The following is a 16,315-nucleotide window of genomic DNA, read 5'->3' on the forward strand; positions in this document are numbered from 1 at the left end:
CCTGCCTGTTTTGATGACATTATGAGTGAGGGGAGAGGGGGGCGGGGACCACTCAACACGATACATTGATTTCAATGTTTTCAACCATTTTCTTCACTCCAGTTTTCATGTGTAACGTTATCACTTTAGAAGACATGTCGAAGGATTTAAACCAGCGGGACAGAAGCTCATTAGCAAACTGCCGCAGGGCGGGATAAAAGCCTTGTTTGGTTTAAGGTTGAGGAATAATGCGGTCTGTCTGCTGCCACGTTTGGTTAAAAACAACAGAGAAAGACAAAGAAATAAGATAAAACGTTTACCTTTCTGTGACCGTCCTCTCCCCGCATGTTCACCCCCTCTGTGATGTCCTGTCCGCCGTGTTTCTGACGTTGAACTCACGTTCACCTGTTGTCAAGTCAGCAGCCTGTCAATCTCGCGACACCTACAACCAACGAACGCGACGTCCGGTCGCCCTTCTACAAAATAAAAGTCTTATAAAAGCAGCGACATCCGTATTGTCTTCAGAGTAAAAGACGAGCAACCAATACGTTTCCTATCAATTTAACTATAACACTTTAATAAAGATTAAGGAGGTGGCAATTTTATAGAATATGAGTAAACGTGAAGGAGAGCTTTAAGTGGTAAGTAATACAACAGCAAGATAATAATAACTGAATGTAGATGAGAGGAAAGATATTTATTATATTGATTTATATAAATAAATATATACAATGAATAGATCAATGTCAGGAAACTAGAGAAAACATTAGCCTACCCTCATCCATTTGTGCATATATGTAATGTATGAACAAAAACAATGGTGCAGTTTTATGATATTCTGAATCTGGATCAAGTATTTATAAAATGTACATATTTCATATATACATAATTTGATCAAGCATGGTGTAAAAAATATATATTATGACATGTAAAAATAATAGCCTATTAGTATTTGACGCAAATGTTTATATAGCACCAACTTAATTAGTTGGTAAGTGATATTGAGGAATATCTAAGTGCTTCAGTTACACTCAGCTTACATTTACTGATTTTTTTTTTTACCTTTACTGAAAACAGCCATAAATGTAGATATAAATATAAATGTAAAAGAACAGAGAAAAACATAGTGCCAAAGGAATACAACCAAACAACATACACATTTTTTTTAAGCGAGGTGTGAAAAAGTAGGCATTTTCCTTCAGCATTTTATAATTCCGAAAGAGACTTCGGGTCCTTACAGACAAATAAAAGAGAGAAAGAAGGTAGGTGACTAATCATTTTTTGTATATAGTCTATTTACTCCCATAGATGTAAGTTTACTCCAGGACGCAAGGGGGCGACACTGCTGTAATCACACGTATCTGCATCAGAGGTGAAAGTTTACGAGTCTGACAGCACCACATGCGTGATGTTGTGTTGTTGATGCCGGGCATTTAAAAGCGTTATTTCAAGCTGTTTCTTCTCGGTAGGTTTTACAGTTCTCTTGAGACATGAATTAACTTTTAAAGCTGACTTTTTCCCTTTGGTAAATATAATTACTGCCGCTGAATAGAATGTCGCTCGTTCTTGTTTAAAAGTAAGCTAGCCAGTTCCATTTTCGGACAAGCTGAAGCTAACTTAGTTTTTCTTTCTACAACTGCCAGTTTGGTCTCTTAAACTGCTAACAGGCTAGTTATTTACACTGTAGAAATACTTTTAAAGCTACACTATTATTGTTGGTTCATATACTCTATCTCACGTTCGCCAGATTGATGTAGTTATCCCTTGTAAAGAACACGGAGACATGGCTTTAGAAACTAGCTAACAAGATATACAGAAAATACTAAATTGACAGTGCTGCGTTGCCTCGAAATATGATAGAGGATCTGTTTTTAAGCTGTTAGCCAGTTTAATACGAGTGTTGCCATCCAATTTGCGGTTTAAAATGGATAAGATTACGACAGGGCTTCGGATAATGGGACAAGAAAGACAACATGCAGTGTTTTGCAAGAGCAGGAGAGGTCAACAAATGTCTCTTTAGTTGAAACTGAAGCAGCAGCAACAGCAGCAGCAGCAGCCAAATACAGGCGAAACTTTCAGACCCAAATCCTCCAGAATTGGTCCACAGGAAAAAGTTAAAAGCAGCCTTTTATAGATGATCTGTGTAGAAGACAGTCAGATTGTCATTTAAACCAACTGCAATAGTGAAAGTCCATTAAAGACAATATTAAATAGATTTCAATACAATACCACAGCTAAATCCCCACAAAAATGGCTGTTTTTATCACAGTATTAATATTGTACTGATATATTACCCAGGTATATAACAGTGATTTCGGTTCTGAGCTTTTTCTTAAATTTTGCTGTTTCAGGTGTTTTGCAGCCTTTGCATCCAGACCTGGGCTCGGTCTATTTTCAGCCGGTCTTGAGGTAAAATGCGGAATTTGAAGCTGCTGAAGAGCCTGCGGAGCTCGGAGCTGCAGGGTCCAGGCTCACCACAGTGTCTGGCTGTGCGGGCTGACACCGGCTCGCTGCTGGTCGCTTCTCACTACTCCATCACAGAGTATGACCCACGAACTGGCCAGGTGAGCTGATGACGTACTGTACTTGTCTCTTTGTTTTTCGTTGAGGATAGCAATATGTTTAGAATCCAAATTTGTATTTCAAACAAGTAATAAAGGAAAGGTCTATGCTTTCTATTATGAATCTTGATTATAAACCACATGTGGAACTGACAGTTGTTTCACTCATCATCAACTTTCCTCCATTCTCTTCTGCAGGTGGTGAGTGAGGCCTCGTTGACAGCCGAGAGTTTCCTCCCAGAGGATGGCAGCGGTACAGTGGTTGGACTGCAGGACCTGGCGGAACTCGAGTCGGCGTGTTTGGCCACAGCTGGTGGCGATGTTGTCCTCTTCAACCTCAACACCTGCCAGGTTAGCAACACAGAAAAGATTAGAAGAGTTAGTAAGTTGAGGGCATTGCCAATGAGGGTCCTTACAAAATATGTCAAATTATGTTCCGCAGTTGGAGTGTGTTGGCAGTGTGGACAGCGGTCTGACCTCGATGAGTTGGAGTCCTGATGAAGAGCTTGTCGTTCTCACTACTGGTCAGTATGTTATACAAATGTCAAAACGTGTTATTTATATATAAAACAAATGTTACGTCACTGTTCCATCTCAAGTTTAATGTTTTGAATTGTCAGACAAAAAGAGAGCCCCCAGTGGAGTTGTCAGTGTCTTAGTTTTATTGTCAGATAATCTCTGCATACCTGCACACAAAACAAAGCGCCAAAAATATGAACCATTACTTGTCCTCGTATGAGGTAGTTTATTAAGTAGAGGTAGTTAGTGGTGGTTCTAGAAATTCGGAGGTGGCACCATTTCTTTGTTTGGAAATTGTTAAAGATGAACAAGATTTTCTGTTTACTTATAAGATGAGTATGTTCTAGATATACATGTATAACCTTAATTACAGATACTTGCTTGATTAGTTTATTCTTAGTTAAACAGTATGGAGTGTTACAAAGGAATAAATTAATAATAATTTGTGCTCACAGGTCAAGAAACGATCATCATGATGACCAAAGACTTTGAGCCGATCACTGAGGTTGGAATCCACCAGGATGACTTTGGTGAAGGTACGGTGGCTCCCAGAGGGTCATGAGATGATTCATGGAATGTAGAAATATATTAATTATGGCTGAATGATGATAATGTTTATTTAACCATTTTCATCAACTACGTTTTTTGGTGTTTGTTTTTTTTCAGGGAAGTTCATCACAGTTGGTTGGGGAAAGAAGGAGACTCAGTTCCATGGCTCAGAGGGTAAACAGGCAGCACAGAGGAGGATCCAGGTCAGCGTTCAACTACAAAAACATCATAGCTTGGAAACAAACAAAAATATAACAGAAATGGTTCAAAATTAATGAAAAATATGCACCCTCAGGAGGTGCAGCCAGCTGCAGCCTGGGACGACCGCAGGCCTCGGGTGACGTGGCGAGGTGATGGTCAGCTGTTTGCTGTCAGTGCCGTCTGTCCTCAAACCGGAGCTAGGAAGGTCCGAGTCTGGAACAGAGAGGGTGTCCTGCAGGCCACCAGTGAGACTATCAATGGCCTGGAGCAGGCGCTCTGCTGGAAGTAAGAGAGCCACCAGAGGGATTTGCCTTACAAATTAATACAAAGAATACTGGACGTGTGAGCTTATGCTAAATGTTTTCCTGGTGTTTCAGACCCTCAGGCAGCCTGATAGCGAGCACTCAGCGTCATCCCAACAAACATAGTGTGGTTTTCATGGAGAAGAACGGACTACTGCACGGCGACTTCACTCTCCCATTCAGCAAAGATCAGGCCAGGGTACTGTATGTTCAGTTTAACCTGACACTCGTACCATTTTATAAATATGGAATAATAAACTTCAGTTAGTGCTTTTTATTTTTAGAAACACTTTGATTGATGTGTTTGTGTTTCAGGTGAAGGATCTGCTGTGGAACAGTGACTCCACTGTGTTAGCTGTTTGGTTGGAGGACATGACCGCTGGAGAAGACAAACAAGTCAACACTTACAGTAAGTTCAGCCAAAGTTGTAGCCTGTCCCTCAGGCCAAGGAAGTTAATCCAGTCACACATAACATTTTTTCAAATCAAACAGAATTTGATAAATCTGTGCCAATTCATTGATTCTCCTCTATTGTTTACATGAAGTGCAGTAATTTGACTTTGGAGTTTATTCTTAAGTTTACAGTTCATTTTAAAGTTAAAAAGCAAAGTCTAATTAATAGTTGAAGAGGACCCTGCATGTTAGAGCATTCAGCCCTAAAACCCTATTCCAACACAGTGAGAGAAGGAAGAAAAAGGTAAAAAGCAGGAAATTAAATGTGTGTTTTTAAAATAAATGAACAAGTACATGAATCCGCCTCACATTTGTCCATGCTCCTTCTAGTCCAGCTGTGGACGATGGGGAACTATCACTGGTATCTGAAGCAGAGTCTGGACTTTGGCAGAGATTCTCAGAAGGCTCCGGTCTGTGTCTACTGGGACCCTGAGCGCCCATTAAAACTCCACGTGGTGACCCACGGCTGGACCAGCATCACCTATGACTGGGGCTGGACTACTGAGAGGAGCCCCGGGCTGGACGCCACCGACAACGCCAGCGTGGCTGTGATTGATGGAGGTGAGAGCCGATGAGACGAGAGGACATGAAACTGTATGCTGATTCCAACGGGATGTTAATATTCATTTTAACCCCCTCAGATAAAATCCTGGTGACATCCTTCAGGCAGTGTGTGGTTCCTCCACCCATGTGTGCATTTGAGCTGCAGCTGTCATCGCCAGTCAACCAGGTGACCTTCCTCTGCCAACCTCAGAGGACCAATCAGCTGGCAGCATTGACTTCTGATGGACAGATCTCAGTCTACAGCCCAGGTGGGTTATACATTGTTTCCATAAAGATGGCAATCCTCAGAATTAATATGAGCAAAATGAAATCTGTTGAATCCTTCATCTCATGTCACAAGTTGAGTAGAGCAGTAACGACTACTTGAGTAATTCATAGTCGGAAGTGTTTTGATAATTGATCAAATGCATAATTTTTTAGAAGAAGAAAAAGATCAAAATTCTCTGATTCCAGCTTCTTCGATGTGAATATTTTCTGGTCTCTTACCTCCTCTGTGGCAGTAAACTGAATATCTTTGGGTTGTGGATTAAAAAAAAGACATTTGAGGACAGCATCTTGGGCATTTTCTGACATTCTATTGATCAAAGAACAAACTAATGATCAAGAAAATAATCAACAGATTAGTCGACAGTGACAATAATCGTTAGTTACAGCCCTAAACTCTAAACTTAAGAATTGAGAATATGAGTGCAAAATCCAGACTAACTAAAAGGAACAAGCTTAATACACAAGGAATCTATGAACATGAAGTCTGGGCTGCTTTTCACATTCAGAATTTTTACTTCATGTTTTAAATTGACGTTAACACTGATGTTTATTATTCTGATCAATTTGCTCTATTTACTTCACCGACCACTCTGTCCAGATACAGGAGAAAAGGCTGACAAAATAGAAAATGGATTCCGGACGGTGTCTCGTCCCCTGGTCCTCCACAAAACTTTTAGGTAACACAGCAATATGTAGTGCTGCTGGTATCCAGCTTGAAGGCTAAAGATGCTAGCAGTCTGATAAATGCTCATTGTTTTTTTCATGGTTTACTCATGTTTCTCCAGTGTTCTCTCAGTTATTTGTTTCTCCGCTTCCTCTGATTTTCCTGCCATCTCCCTGCAGAGTGAAGGTTGACCAGGAACAGCCTCTGGCCCTGCGGCAGCTGCTGTGGTTGGAGGACGAGCTGTTTGTGGGTGTGAGCTCTGCTCTGCTGCCAACTTCCTCCACCCTGCTGATGCTCCACCCTGCCCAAGATGCTGATGACACACTCGCTGTCAGGTCAGCAGAGCAGCAGTAGCAGTTTTGAATCCATTCATTGAATCCATTAAATTGAATTATTTCATGGCCATGTTTTAAGTCAGGACTCAGTTCAGAGTTTTTATGTTTCAGGTCTGAGATCGAAGTGGACGGTGTTGTGGTCAGTATGGTTCACTGCTTCCAGTCCGGCACTGTGGCTCTACAGCTGGAGGATGGACAGATCAGGAAGCTGCTCTGGGGTCAGTCACCAACACTCTTCTTCCGCTACTGAAACAAATGTTTTGCTAAGTGATGTTTTGTTGGAAATGTACTAATTCTAGATGCACTATTTGATAATTCAAAAGCACACTGCACAGCATGGAGATTTTCCAGAGGCTGTTAACTTACAACCTCCCAAATAGGAGGTAATTTTCCAGCTGATTACCATTAACAGCATAATAATGTTTGCCTGGTAGAGTCATGCTCCTTCACAGGGTATGCACAGTTCTTAAATAAACTGAACTCTCAAATGTCATTTTTGCAGCAAAGGCAAAAAGCTCTGTTTGTGCTTTCTTGTTATGTGAGAGGTATGTCTTCGGAGTCTTTTGGTTCATTTTTTCTGATATTTTTCTGTTGATACAGTGAAATTTCTTTTAATGGGTGAAACCAAGTAAAAAAACAAAAACAATTTGGGATAAAAAACATTTTTGAATAGAATTTTTTTTCTTTTTCATGTGTGAAACCGAGAAAAAAGAGGAAAGTTTGAATGAAAGATGCAGGGACACAAACTTTCCTCAGATCAAGTGTATAATAACTGAAAGGATGAAGCCAGGTTTCCTGCAATGCAGCTGCCCTGTAGTAACTACTACTGATGTTGTTATAACGGAACTTTGAACATTAAACATCGGAAAACACAGACTACTGTACTCTAACTGCTGCACCTGACAGTAACCATGATAACCATAAACTATGATGTAACATGACGAGGCTCATATATTAGAGTGAGGGCATTAAATGTTGCGGATTGATCTGACTTGCACAGCAGATTACTGCTTAATATAACACTTCCTCACCAAAAGAAAGACATGACAGTAAAGTTACAAAACTGGAAGAAAACATGACTGATGTTAGTCCTATTTAGAGCATGAGGGAGTGGTGCACTTCACCCTTTTGTGGTCAAAATGAGTATTACAAAAACACTTACAAAAATAAACCTTACAAAGAAAAGTTTTTCTCCTGCAAAAACTTTTTTTTTCACTCAGTTACACACATGAAATAAATAAAATAAAATAAATAAAAAGTCTGACGAAAATGTCTCATGAATTTTTTTTAAAATTCACTCATTTTTTTCACATTAATTAATTTTTTTCCCCCCTGATTTTCTTTTTTTCCCCACTCAGTTTCACACATGGGAAAAAAAATTAAGGAATTTTAAAAGATTATCCTGGTAAAAACTGTTTTTTCCCTCACCAGTTCTCAGGTTATAAACACAGGAGAGAAAACTATTTTGACCAGACTATAATTTCCTCATTTCCTCCTCAGTGCCTCCATACAGAGGAGATCATCGTAGAAGTTTATAAAATACATTTGTTTGCAGGAAAATAAAACACTTGTTTTATTACTGTGTAGACTGTCCTGAGCTGTCAGTGGAGGATTGGCGTGACTCCAGTGGATGTAGCATCAACTTCCCTGTCTCCTGCGTTCAGACGGCCCTGTGCAGCATCAGTGGGGAGGTTGAAACACATATACTTCATACAATTACATAACTAACTACAAGTGAGATCGTTTGTTTAGGCCTAAATGTTTCTCTTTGCTTTCACGTCTTCAGGAATGTGTACTCGGCCTCACAGACAGATCCCACCTGTACGCCGGAGACACAGAGGTATGCTCTCTCCTTTTATTTTTACCAGCTTAATCAATATGTTCATCACGAGACAAGGCTAATTTATATGTGTTTCTTTCTCAGCTGGCCTCCAATATTTCCTCCTTTGTGGTTTGCAATGACTTCCTCCTCATCACCACACACTCCCACACCTGTCGCTGCCTCCAACTGAGCACGCTCAGTGTCAAAGGTAGGATGGAGACACACAGAAAAATCTGCAGTGTGTATCTTTTCTGGTCAAAAAACATTTCCATACATGGTCTAATATTCAGACTAAAATGCTTAATTTATGATGAGCTTCTACAGTGAGATTCAAAGTGGTTGTCAGTTAGCTCAGACTGAAGACAGTTGGATATTTATAATTTAGTAAACGTGATGAATTCTGATTGGCAGTAATTAAATTATAAAGACAAGTAGTGACAAATAATGATTCCAATGATTGTGTTTACTGTCAAACCAACAGTGGTGAAGAAAAGTAAGTGAAGTTATTGTTTCAAACTTGGCTTTTTCACACTTTCGCACCCATGTAAATAAATATGGTTATGCTTCAGTTATTGCTTTCAACAACTTTGATCTGAAGCAGTGAAGTACAGTGTTTTTGGAAGTAGCACATTAGATGCTAACATGAGCTGCATTGTTAGCTGGCCTCTGACTGCTTGCTCCTTCAGGTGTTACTGCTGGTATATTTCATGGTACAGTTGAGTTGAACGACCTTTGACCCCACAGGGCTGCAGGCAGCTTTGGCCTCAGATGGAGGTCAGAATGATGAGACACTGCGGCGGGTGGAGAGAGGATCCAGGATTGTCACTGTGGTCCCACAAGACACCAGAGTGATTCTACAGGTCAGTTTCTCTCACACACACACACACAGACACACACAGTAAACATCACATCAGCACTGCAAATTGAACATCTATAACTGTGTATTTTCTTGTAAAAGTAAATTAAAAATGTCTAAACATTGTCTAAAATCAATTTGGCGGTGTGTGTTTATCTGATATATTTTGTTTTTTTCATCCAGATGCCTCGTGGTAACCTGGAGACTGTGCATCATCGAGCACTGTTGTTGGCTCAGCTCAGAAAGTGGTTAGACAGGTGAGTTTGATATTCTTCCATCATATGTACCTACACTGATCTGTTATCTTTTTGACATTGTGTTATGTCAGGATTGAAGTCGGATAGAAATAAAGAGTGAGAAAAAGTGTTAGAATTGCACTTTCATTTATCTGGGTTTTAAACTCAGTCTTGCTTTTTGTTTGTTTTTTCAGTTTGAGGTTCAGAGATGCCTTTGAGTGTATGAAGAAGCTGAGGATCAACATGAACTTAATTTACGACCACAACCCAAAGGTACTTACAGGGTTTAACGTGTTCTTATGTGATGCAAGTAATTTATGTGCTTGAGTGACAAAAGAATACATTGCTCTCAGGTTTATGAAAATGTCACAGGAAAGAAAATTGGAAAGTAAAGTGTGTCATAGTATTCTTTCAGTATTTTGACTGTTTTTGTCTCTGCCCTTGACCTGTTGTTGTTGTTGTTGTTGTAGAATATGAAAAGACAGTGCTTGGTTTCATGTTTTAATCTTTATTATTGCACTGGATTTGTGTCTCTCTGGCTGGTCTTGTTTCAATGTCCATCTCTTCCTGCAGGTTTTCCTGGAGAACATAGAGACCTTCATCACACAACTGAGCTCCATCAACCACATCAACCTCTTCCTCACTGAGCTCAAGTAAGACTCTTAAGATCTGTTGCAGTACATTTTCAGCAATGGAAAAACAGCTCTTGTTTTATTTTCCTTGTACATTCTGTAAGTTGTTTTGTCTTTGGTACCCAGGGAGGAGGATACGACCAGCAGCATGTACCCCCGTCCTGAAGGCAGCCCGGTCCAGACCCAGCCTGTTTCTGGGCAGAAGAAGGTGGATGTAGTTTGTGATGCTTTACGGAGCACCATGGAATCAATGGGTCCAAACAAGTCAGTGATACTGAGAATAACTTCTAAACATTGCATGCTTAATGTTAATTATCTCACTAACAAAGGTTTGGTGTCCAGCTAATTTTATCCAACCCCTCTAATAGTTTTTGGAAAATAATTCTACAAACCTGATTCCAAAAAAGTTGGGACGCTGCGTAAATTGAGTTTACTGCATGTTAAAAAGGATTTGAAAATCATCACATTCTGTTTCATTTATGTTTTCCATTGCCCACAATGCCACTTAATCAATGAGTGACATCACTGAAAGCAATTTATCAGATTAAAGCAGCTTCTTCTGGAGCCACAAAATGCTTTCTACAACTTTCTTCACACATGCAGTAGTACTCCTCACGACCTGTAAACACACTCTAATATGAAAAGTTGGCGGAGTTCCACTTTAAAAGCAACTCTGGAGTAACTGGACCACATTATTGCATTAACCGGGTATAAAACTTAGATTTTATCAACTGCCCAGGTTCTTTCTGTCCATCCTGACGGCTCACGTGAAGAAGACGGTTCCAGAGTTGGAGATTGCTCTGCAGAAAGTCCATGAGCTTCGAGGTGAGCACACTGAGGACCTTTCTTCTCTCTCGCAACACACTGTCGCAGATGATTTTTCAGTTGGTCATTATGTGATTGTGTGTTTGTCCAGTGAACCCCCCTGACAGTCCTGGTGCTGTGAGTGCCGAAGAGGCGTTGAAGTACCTCCTCTTCCTCGTCAATGTGAACGACCTATATGAACACTCTCTGGGAACATACGACTTTGATCTCGTGCTCATGGTGGCCGAGAAATCCCAGAAGGTACCGCAAACCTCTTCATGGTGTCGCTTGATATTTTATATCAGACACAGTCAGTTATGTAAATGAGGTTATTAAGTAAGCCCTCATTTCTATTCACATACCACCTGTGATATTCATGACCCCTGTGTCTAAAAGCATCAAGAAGTTTTCAAGGAAACATTTTGTCCTCATTAACATGCAGATTTATGCACAAAAACACCACATGTGGAGTAAAAATTAAATAAGGCAATCAAGCTGCCAAATATCACACAGATTTACACATTAATATGTTAAGATGCACTGCAAGGTGCTCCAAAATCTAATTAGAATTTTTTTTCTAAACTTTACTCCCATCACAGCTGATTATCTAAGTGCATCTCATCATTTATTTGCATATACATATGTGTATATATGTGTGGGATATATATATACACATAAATACATAACACATACCCAAAAATTGTATTGTATTGTATTGTGTCCTTTTTCATATCTAGAATTTTTTGATGAATTTTCATCGTTTCAGACAGTCTAAAAAGCAAAACGCATTTCATGTAACTAAGCTGTGATTAGTGGATGTATTTCTCCGTATTTATCAGCCAATTTTTGTCCACTATCCCTGCAGGACCCTAAAGAGTACCTTCCTTTCCTAAACATGCTGAAGAGTCTGGAACCAAACTACCAGCGCTACACCATCGACAAACACCTGAAACGCTACAGGAAGGCCCTGCAGCACCTCAGCAAGTGTGGTCAGTCCAAATGTTTCTGTCATGATTTATGAAATAAAAGATTCCTGGCTAACATGAAAAAATGAGATGGCAATCATCACAAGAAAGCAAACACTGAATGAAGATCTTCACTTACACTCAGAAATGTGCATTATCAATGACCAATCAGTGATAAGTACTTTGATCTGTCAAGTAAAACCTGTTCATCTAAAAAAGTGGATTAGCAAGCTGTAAATGATGTGCTAATTTTTTGCAAAGGCCAGCTGTGTTTTGGAGCTGAGCACAATATAACTGTGATTGAATCTCTGCTGTACTGTGTGTTCAGGAGATGAACATTTCCCTGAAGCTTTGCAACTCGTGAAGGAGCAGAAACTGTACAGTGAAGCTCTGCGACTGTACACAGCAGACGGACCTCACTACAAGGTACAAACACACACACCGCTCACATTCTTCACTCAGAAGTTACTCCAGCTGGTGGTCACACTATTTGAGTGCTAAATATCTACTCTATTTAAAGCCATACCCCTTGGCTCCATCAAGTTATGATGGGAAATTTCCTTCCAGTTTTCCAATGTCCTTTTTTTCATTATCCTACGTATGGATGTAAACAATGCTGGATTTAAAATACTTTAAAACAAATAGGTTTTGAAAATATTAAGGGAAAACTCGACAGTAACAAGTGAACTCCTGCTTTGACCTGTAAACTTTAGGCTCTGAGCTGTGCTTATGCCCAGCACCTGGTGGAGCAGCAACAGGCGGAGCAGGCCGGCCTGTTGCTATGGCGATGTGGAGAGTTAACCAGCGCCCTGCAGGCGTTCGCCGGCAGCTCCAGTTGGAGAAACGCTATCTGTGTGGCGCAGCAAATGCCTCTACCACCGGACCAGTTAGCGCTGCTCGCCAGAGACCTGGCAGGTAACCGTGACAACTTGTTGATGAAAACAGAGGTTGACAGTCAGGCAGACAGGTCAACTGGTGAGACAGAATGTCAGTGCATGTAAATCCTAAAATAGTTTGTATGTTTCTCTTCTAGAGAAGCTGACTGAACAGCGACGGTACTCAGAAGCTGCTCTGCTGTTGGACCAGTATGCCAAAGTAAGATCCTCCACAAAAAGAAGCTGCTCAACAAAATGGCTTCTAATGAAGCAGAACATAAAATATTAAAAATGATCCTATGAAGCTCGCAACAGTTCACATCTTGTTTGTTGCTGCTTGTTGACGCTGAAAGTCTGCATTTTTCTGTTTCCAATAGGACTGTGAGGAGGCCATCTTAGCTCTGATCACAGGTGCCATCTGGGAGGAGGCGCTCCGATTGGTGAGTAAAGAACACTACCATTTTCTTTGTTTCAACTTTTATTTATTTATTTTTGACATTACCATTCTGTAAAAAGTTACAAACATTAATACAACATTTAAAGCGCATTTAAAAGCATCCAGGTATAAAGTAAAAATACTTAATTTACAAGTCAAGTTTATTTATATAGCACATTTCATACGACAGACGTAGACTCAGTGTGCTTAAAAATACAGCACAGTCTGTTTCTATGATCTGCTTTCTGTGTCTGCTTCAGATTTATATGCACAACAGACAGGACATCACTGAAACCAACCTCAAACCTGCTCTGTTGGAAGGTAAGGAGAAATCAGACGGACTGTTGTTATTCTGCTGTACAGACCAGAGATAAAAGAAGGAAACAGAAGTCATAGATACTCTTGTTGAGTTGTCTTTTTATGATGTATCATGTTTTCTTGTGTCAGCTGTCAGCGCCCAGGCCGCCTTTCTGGAGGCTCAAGCAGCAACATTCAGCCGGCACCGGACCCGACTGGCTGTGGTCCGAGAGCAGAAAGAGAAGGCCAGACTGGACATGCTGGGTGAGAATAAGTCAGAGCTGACAGGACATACAGTATCTGAGCCAACATGTTTGATTAGTTGATTTGATATTTTTCTTCTTCTTTTGTGTGACCTGTCTCTTCAGGTTTGCTTTTTTTATAGTGTCACATATTCACCTCCTGTAGGTCTAAAAGAGTGATTTTTTAATTATTTCTTTTGAAAGGTCAAAGCATTCAGAAAAATCGCTCAGATCAGTCTTAGCGTATGTGTGCTCCAGTCCTATTACCACCACACTAGTGCTATTATACAGCATATGTGAGCAACCTCTGTAAACAGCCAACTGGCTTACTTTGTACCTTCTCAACAGTATAGCGTGCAGGTCAAAAGGGAAGCTAAAAGGGAAGGAATTAAGAAAAGGATTATGTAGAAAAGATATTTCATGTTTTAGTCTGCAGCTGAAAGCATGATTAAAACCTAAATGTGTCTTCTTGATCAGATGAGGATGGTCCAGACTGTCCTGATGCTGAGCTTTACTCTGAAGCCAGCAGTGTGATGACCGGCTCCAAATACTCCCAGAGTAACTCCCGCGTCTCCTCGTAAGACACACACACACACACACACCTAAAACTTGTTGTTCAGATTCTGTAGTCTCTGTGATGAATGATTTAATTTTGCTACTGCCTGCAGGAGATCATCAAAGAACCGTCGCAAAGCAGAGCGGAAGAAGCTGAGTCTGAAGGAAGGAAGCCCGATGGAGGACAGGGCGCTGATGTATGCTCTGAGTGAGATCATCATCACTGTGGACAAGATGAGAGGTACACACACTCTTAATCATTTATTTACTTTACATGATATTTTTAATAACACTAATAGTAATAGTAGTAAGCAGCCAGGGATGATGGGAGATGTGGTTCACAAAACTAAAACTATACTCAAGTGGTTCGTCTGCCCCCTTTCCCGCCTGCAGAGGAAGTACACAGCCTGCTGAAGGCCCTGGTGCTGTTCCAGTTTGATAAACAGGCGGAGAAGATACAGCTGACCTACGAGGAGGCTCTGCAGATGATGGAGGCAGCAGTCCCTGAGGTGTGGCCTGAAGGGCTGCAGAACAGTCAAGCTCCGGTAAATATAAAACAATCATATTTGTATACTCAGTAATATGCTTTTGTCACACTTGTTTCAATGTAATTTTAGGTCTGTTGCTGTGATTTGTTTAAAATTGATAGATTTGTTTGGACAAGCAGCAACAAACATGAAAAATCAGAATTAAAAAAAAAAAATGTATTTAAAAGATTCTCCTTTTTTTTTTTTAACGAAAAGAAGGAATGTGATCGTGCACATGCAAAGGAAAATAAATACATTTAAATGTTTTGCTTTAATTGTGGTCTCCTTCTTGCTTTTCAGCTCACTGGGCCAAACTCGACTGCAAACAGCATCATGGCTTCTTTCCAGCAGCAGCAGCAGCAGAGACCTGCAGCTTCACAACAAGGTGAGCCGTGTTAAATGAGTGTTCTTCTCCGTGTGATACGGAAGCCCTGAAGGGCAAGTCGAGAATTTTATTTTTCTGGTGATTCATTTGCTAAGTCTGGTCTGAATTGTTTTCCTCTTCTGTGTTAATGACTTGAGAAATGGTGGAAAACAAGTTTTTGTTCCATGTGTGAAACTGAATGAAAAACAAAATGTTGGCAGGAGAATTTTTTTTCTTTTGTAAAGCTCATTTTGAGCACCGAGCGGAAAAAAAATTTAAGAGAATTTTTTTTTTCATTTGTCAAGTGGGAAGTGTGGAATTTTTTTTTTTTCACTCTGTTACACATGACTTTTTGTTTTCTTACTGAAAATGTGTTTTCCCACATTGTTTCACACAAAAGATAATTCACCTGAAATGTTTTTTGTGACATTTTCACAGATTAAAAAAAATAAAGAAAGAAGAAACTTCGAAAGATTATCCTTGCAAAACCTGCTTTTCCCACCAGTTCTGAAGTCATAAATACAGGAGAGAAAAGAATTTAGATCAGACTTATTAAACAGATCACCAGAAAAAACATTCTTCACTGAGGGCTTCTGTAGTGTGAAGACAGTAAGAATCTATGTAAAATCATTTTCAGACACTACAGATGATGTAACATAATTTCTCCGTTTCTCATTTTTTCTTCGTAGCTGCTGAGGTCCCGACGCCACCAAAGATGAGAAACGGTGTCAAGTGGAAGCTCACTGTTCTTACATAAATAAGTTTTGATGTATTTTTTTTTTTTTAACTGTAAAGTCAAATGGTAATTATGTATCAAATAAAGATCGTTAATGTCTCCTTTTACCAAAAGTGTTCATTCTCTGGAGTTCAGACACTCAACGACATATTCACCATCAACTAGTCAAGATACCCAACCTGTGAGGAAATGATTCAGAACACGTGTTTTGCTCCAGTCAACGTGATTCTCATTCAACTTGGCTTTACAAGTGAAGACATTGTTGTCAATAGTTTCTTTTATTGTGTTGTGGAAATTGAACTTGCTGACAACAAAATAATTCTACCTGAAACATTGAAGGAAACATGGAAAAGACATCTACACTGACTTTTACCATCAACCATAAATGTGTCCATAAAAAAAGCAACTGTTCCCTCAGTTGCTCTGCTGCTCCACAGCAGAAGGTGAGACTGTTCATTTCTCAGGTGTAGAACAATATGGTGCCCAGCTGCTTTATCTTCCATAATAACAGCACTTTAAGTTCTCTGAATCCAGTGAAGACGGGCGTCTGTGAACCCAGAGTGAACTGAACCAA

At 40.0% G+C, this 16,315-nt stretch overlaps 1 protein-coding gene across 2 annotated transcripts; it reads left to right on the plus strand.

Annotated features, from left to right (window-relative positions):
* The first annotated feature begins 1,361 nt into the window (after window positions 1-1,361).
* elp1 (elongator acetyltransferase complex subunit 1) lies at window positions 1,362-15,847 on the plus strand. Of its 2 annotated transcripts, none has more exons than XM_073487507.1 (36): window positions 1,362-1,444; window positions 2,331-2,543; window positions 2,739-2,891; window positions 2,983-3,064; window positions 3,515-3,595; window positions 3,726-3,811; window positions 3,904-4,094; window positions 4,187-4,310; window positions 4,427-4,520; window positions 4,895-5,125; window positions 5,206-5,376; window positions 5,994-6,072; window positions 6,239-6,394; window positions 6,506-6,612; window positions 7,982-8,085; window positions 8,181-8,234; window positions 8,319-8,424; window positions 8,961-9,076; window positions 9,256-9,329; window positions 9,503-9,581; window positions 9,882-9,961; window positions 10,067-10,204; window positions 10,680-10,765; window positions 10,857-11,005; window positions 11,610-11,733; window positions 12,038-12,135; window positions 12,423-12,624; window positions 12,743-12,804; window positions 12,962-13,024; window positions 13,281-13,341; window positions 13,468-13,581; window positions 14,037-14,136; window positions 14,228-14,355; window positions 14,508-14,659; window positions 14,942-15,026; window positions 15,695-15,845. In XM_073487507.1, the coding sequence occupies exons 2-36, from the start codon at window positions 2,394-2,396 to the stop codon at window positions 15,760-15,762; spliced, it is 3,948 nt and encodes a 1,315-aa protein (XP_073343608.1). In that variant the 5' UTR covers window positions 1,362-1,444; window positions 2,331-2,393; the 3' UTR covers window positions 15,763-15,845. The 2 variants fall into 2 exon arrangements, with proteins under 2 accessions (XP_073343608.1, XP_073343609.1); XM_073487508.1 differs by lacking the exon at window positions 1,362-1,444 and adding an exon at window positions 1,447-1,504 and having other exon boundaries at window positions 15,695-15,847.
* The last annotated feature ends 468 nt before the right edge of the window (window positions 15,848-16,315 follow it).

The sequence above is a fragment of the Pagrus major genome, chromosome 18, assembly GCF_040436345.1.
Source record: "Pagrus major chromosome 18, Pma_NU_1.0".
Taxonomy (NCBI): Eukaryota; Metazoa; Chordata; class Actinopteri; order Spariformes; family Sparidae; genus Pagrus; species Pagrus major.

What these genes read in the sequence shown, in the direction of transcription:
- elp1 (XM_073487507.1), top strand. Translation starts at nt 2,394, where the DNA reads ATGCGGAATTTGAAGCTGCTGAAGAGCCTGCGGAGCTCGGAGCTGCAG. An exon ending in CTCAGAAAGTGGTTAGACAG is followed by an intron (nt 9,330 to 9,502) that starts GTGAGTTTGATA and finishes TTGTTTTTTCAG; the next exon opens with TTTGAGGTTCAGAGATGCCT. An exon ending in GCAGCACCTCAGCAAGTGTG is followed by an intron (nt 11,734 to 12,037) that starts GTCAGTCCAAAT and finishes CTGTGTGTTCAG; the next exon opens with GAGATGAACATTTCCCTGAA.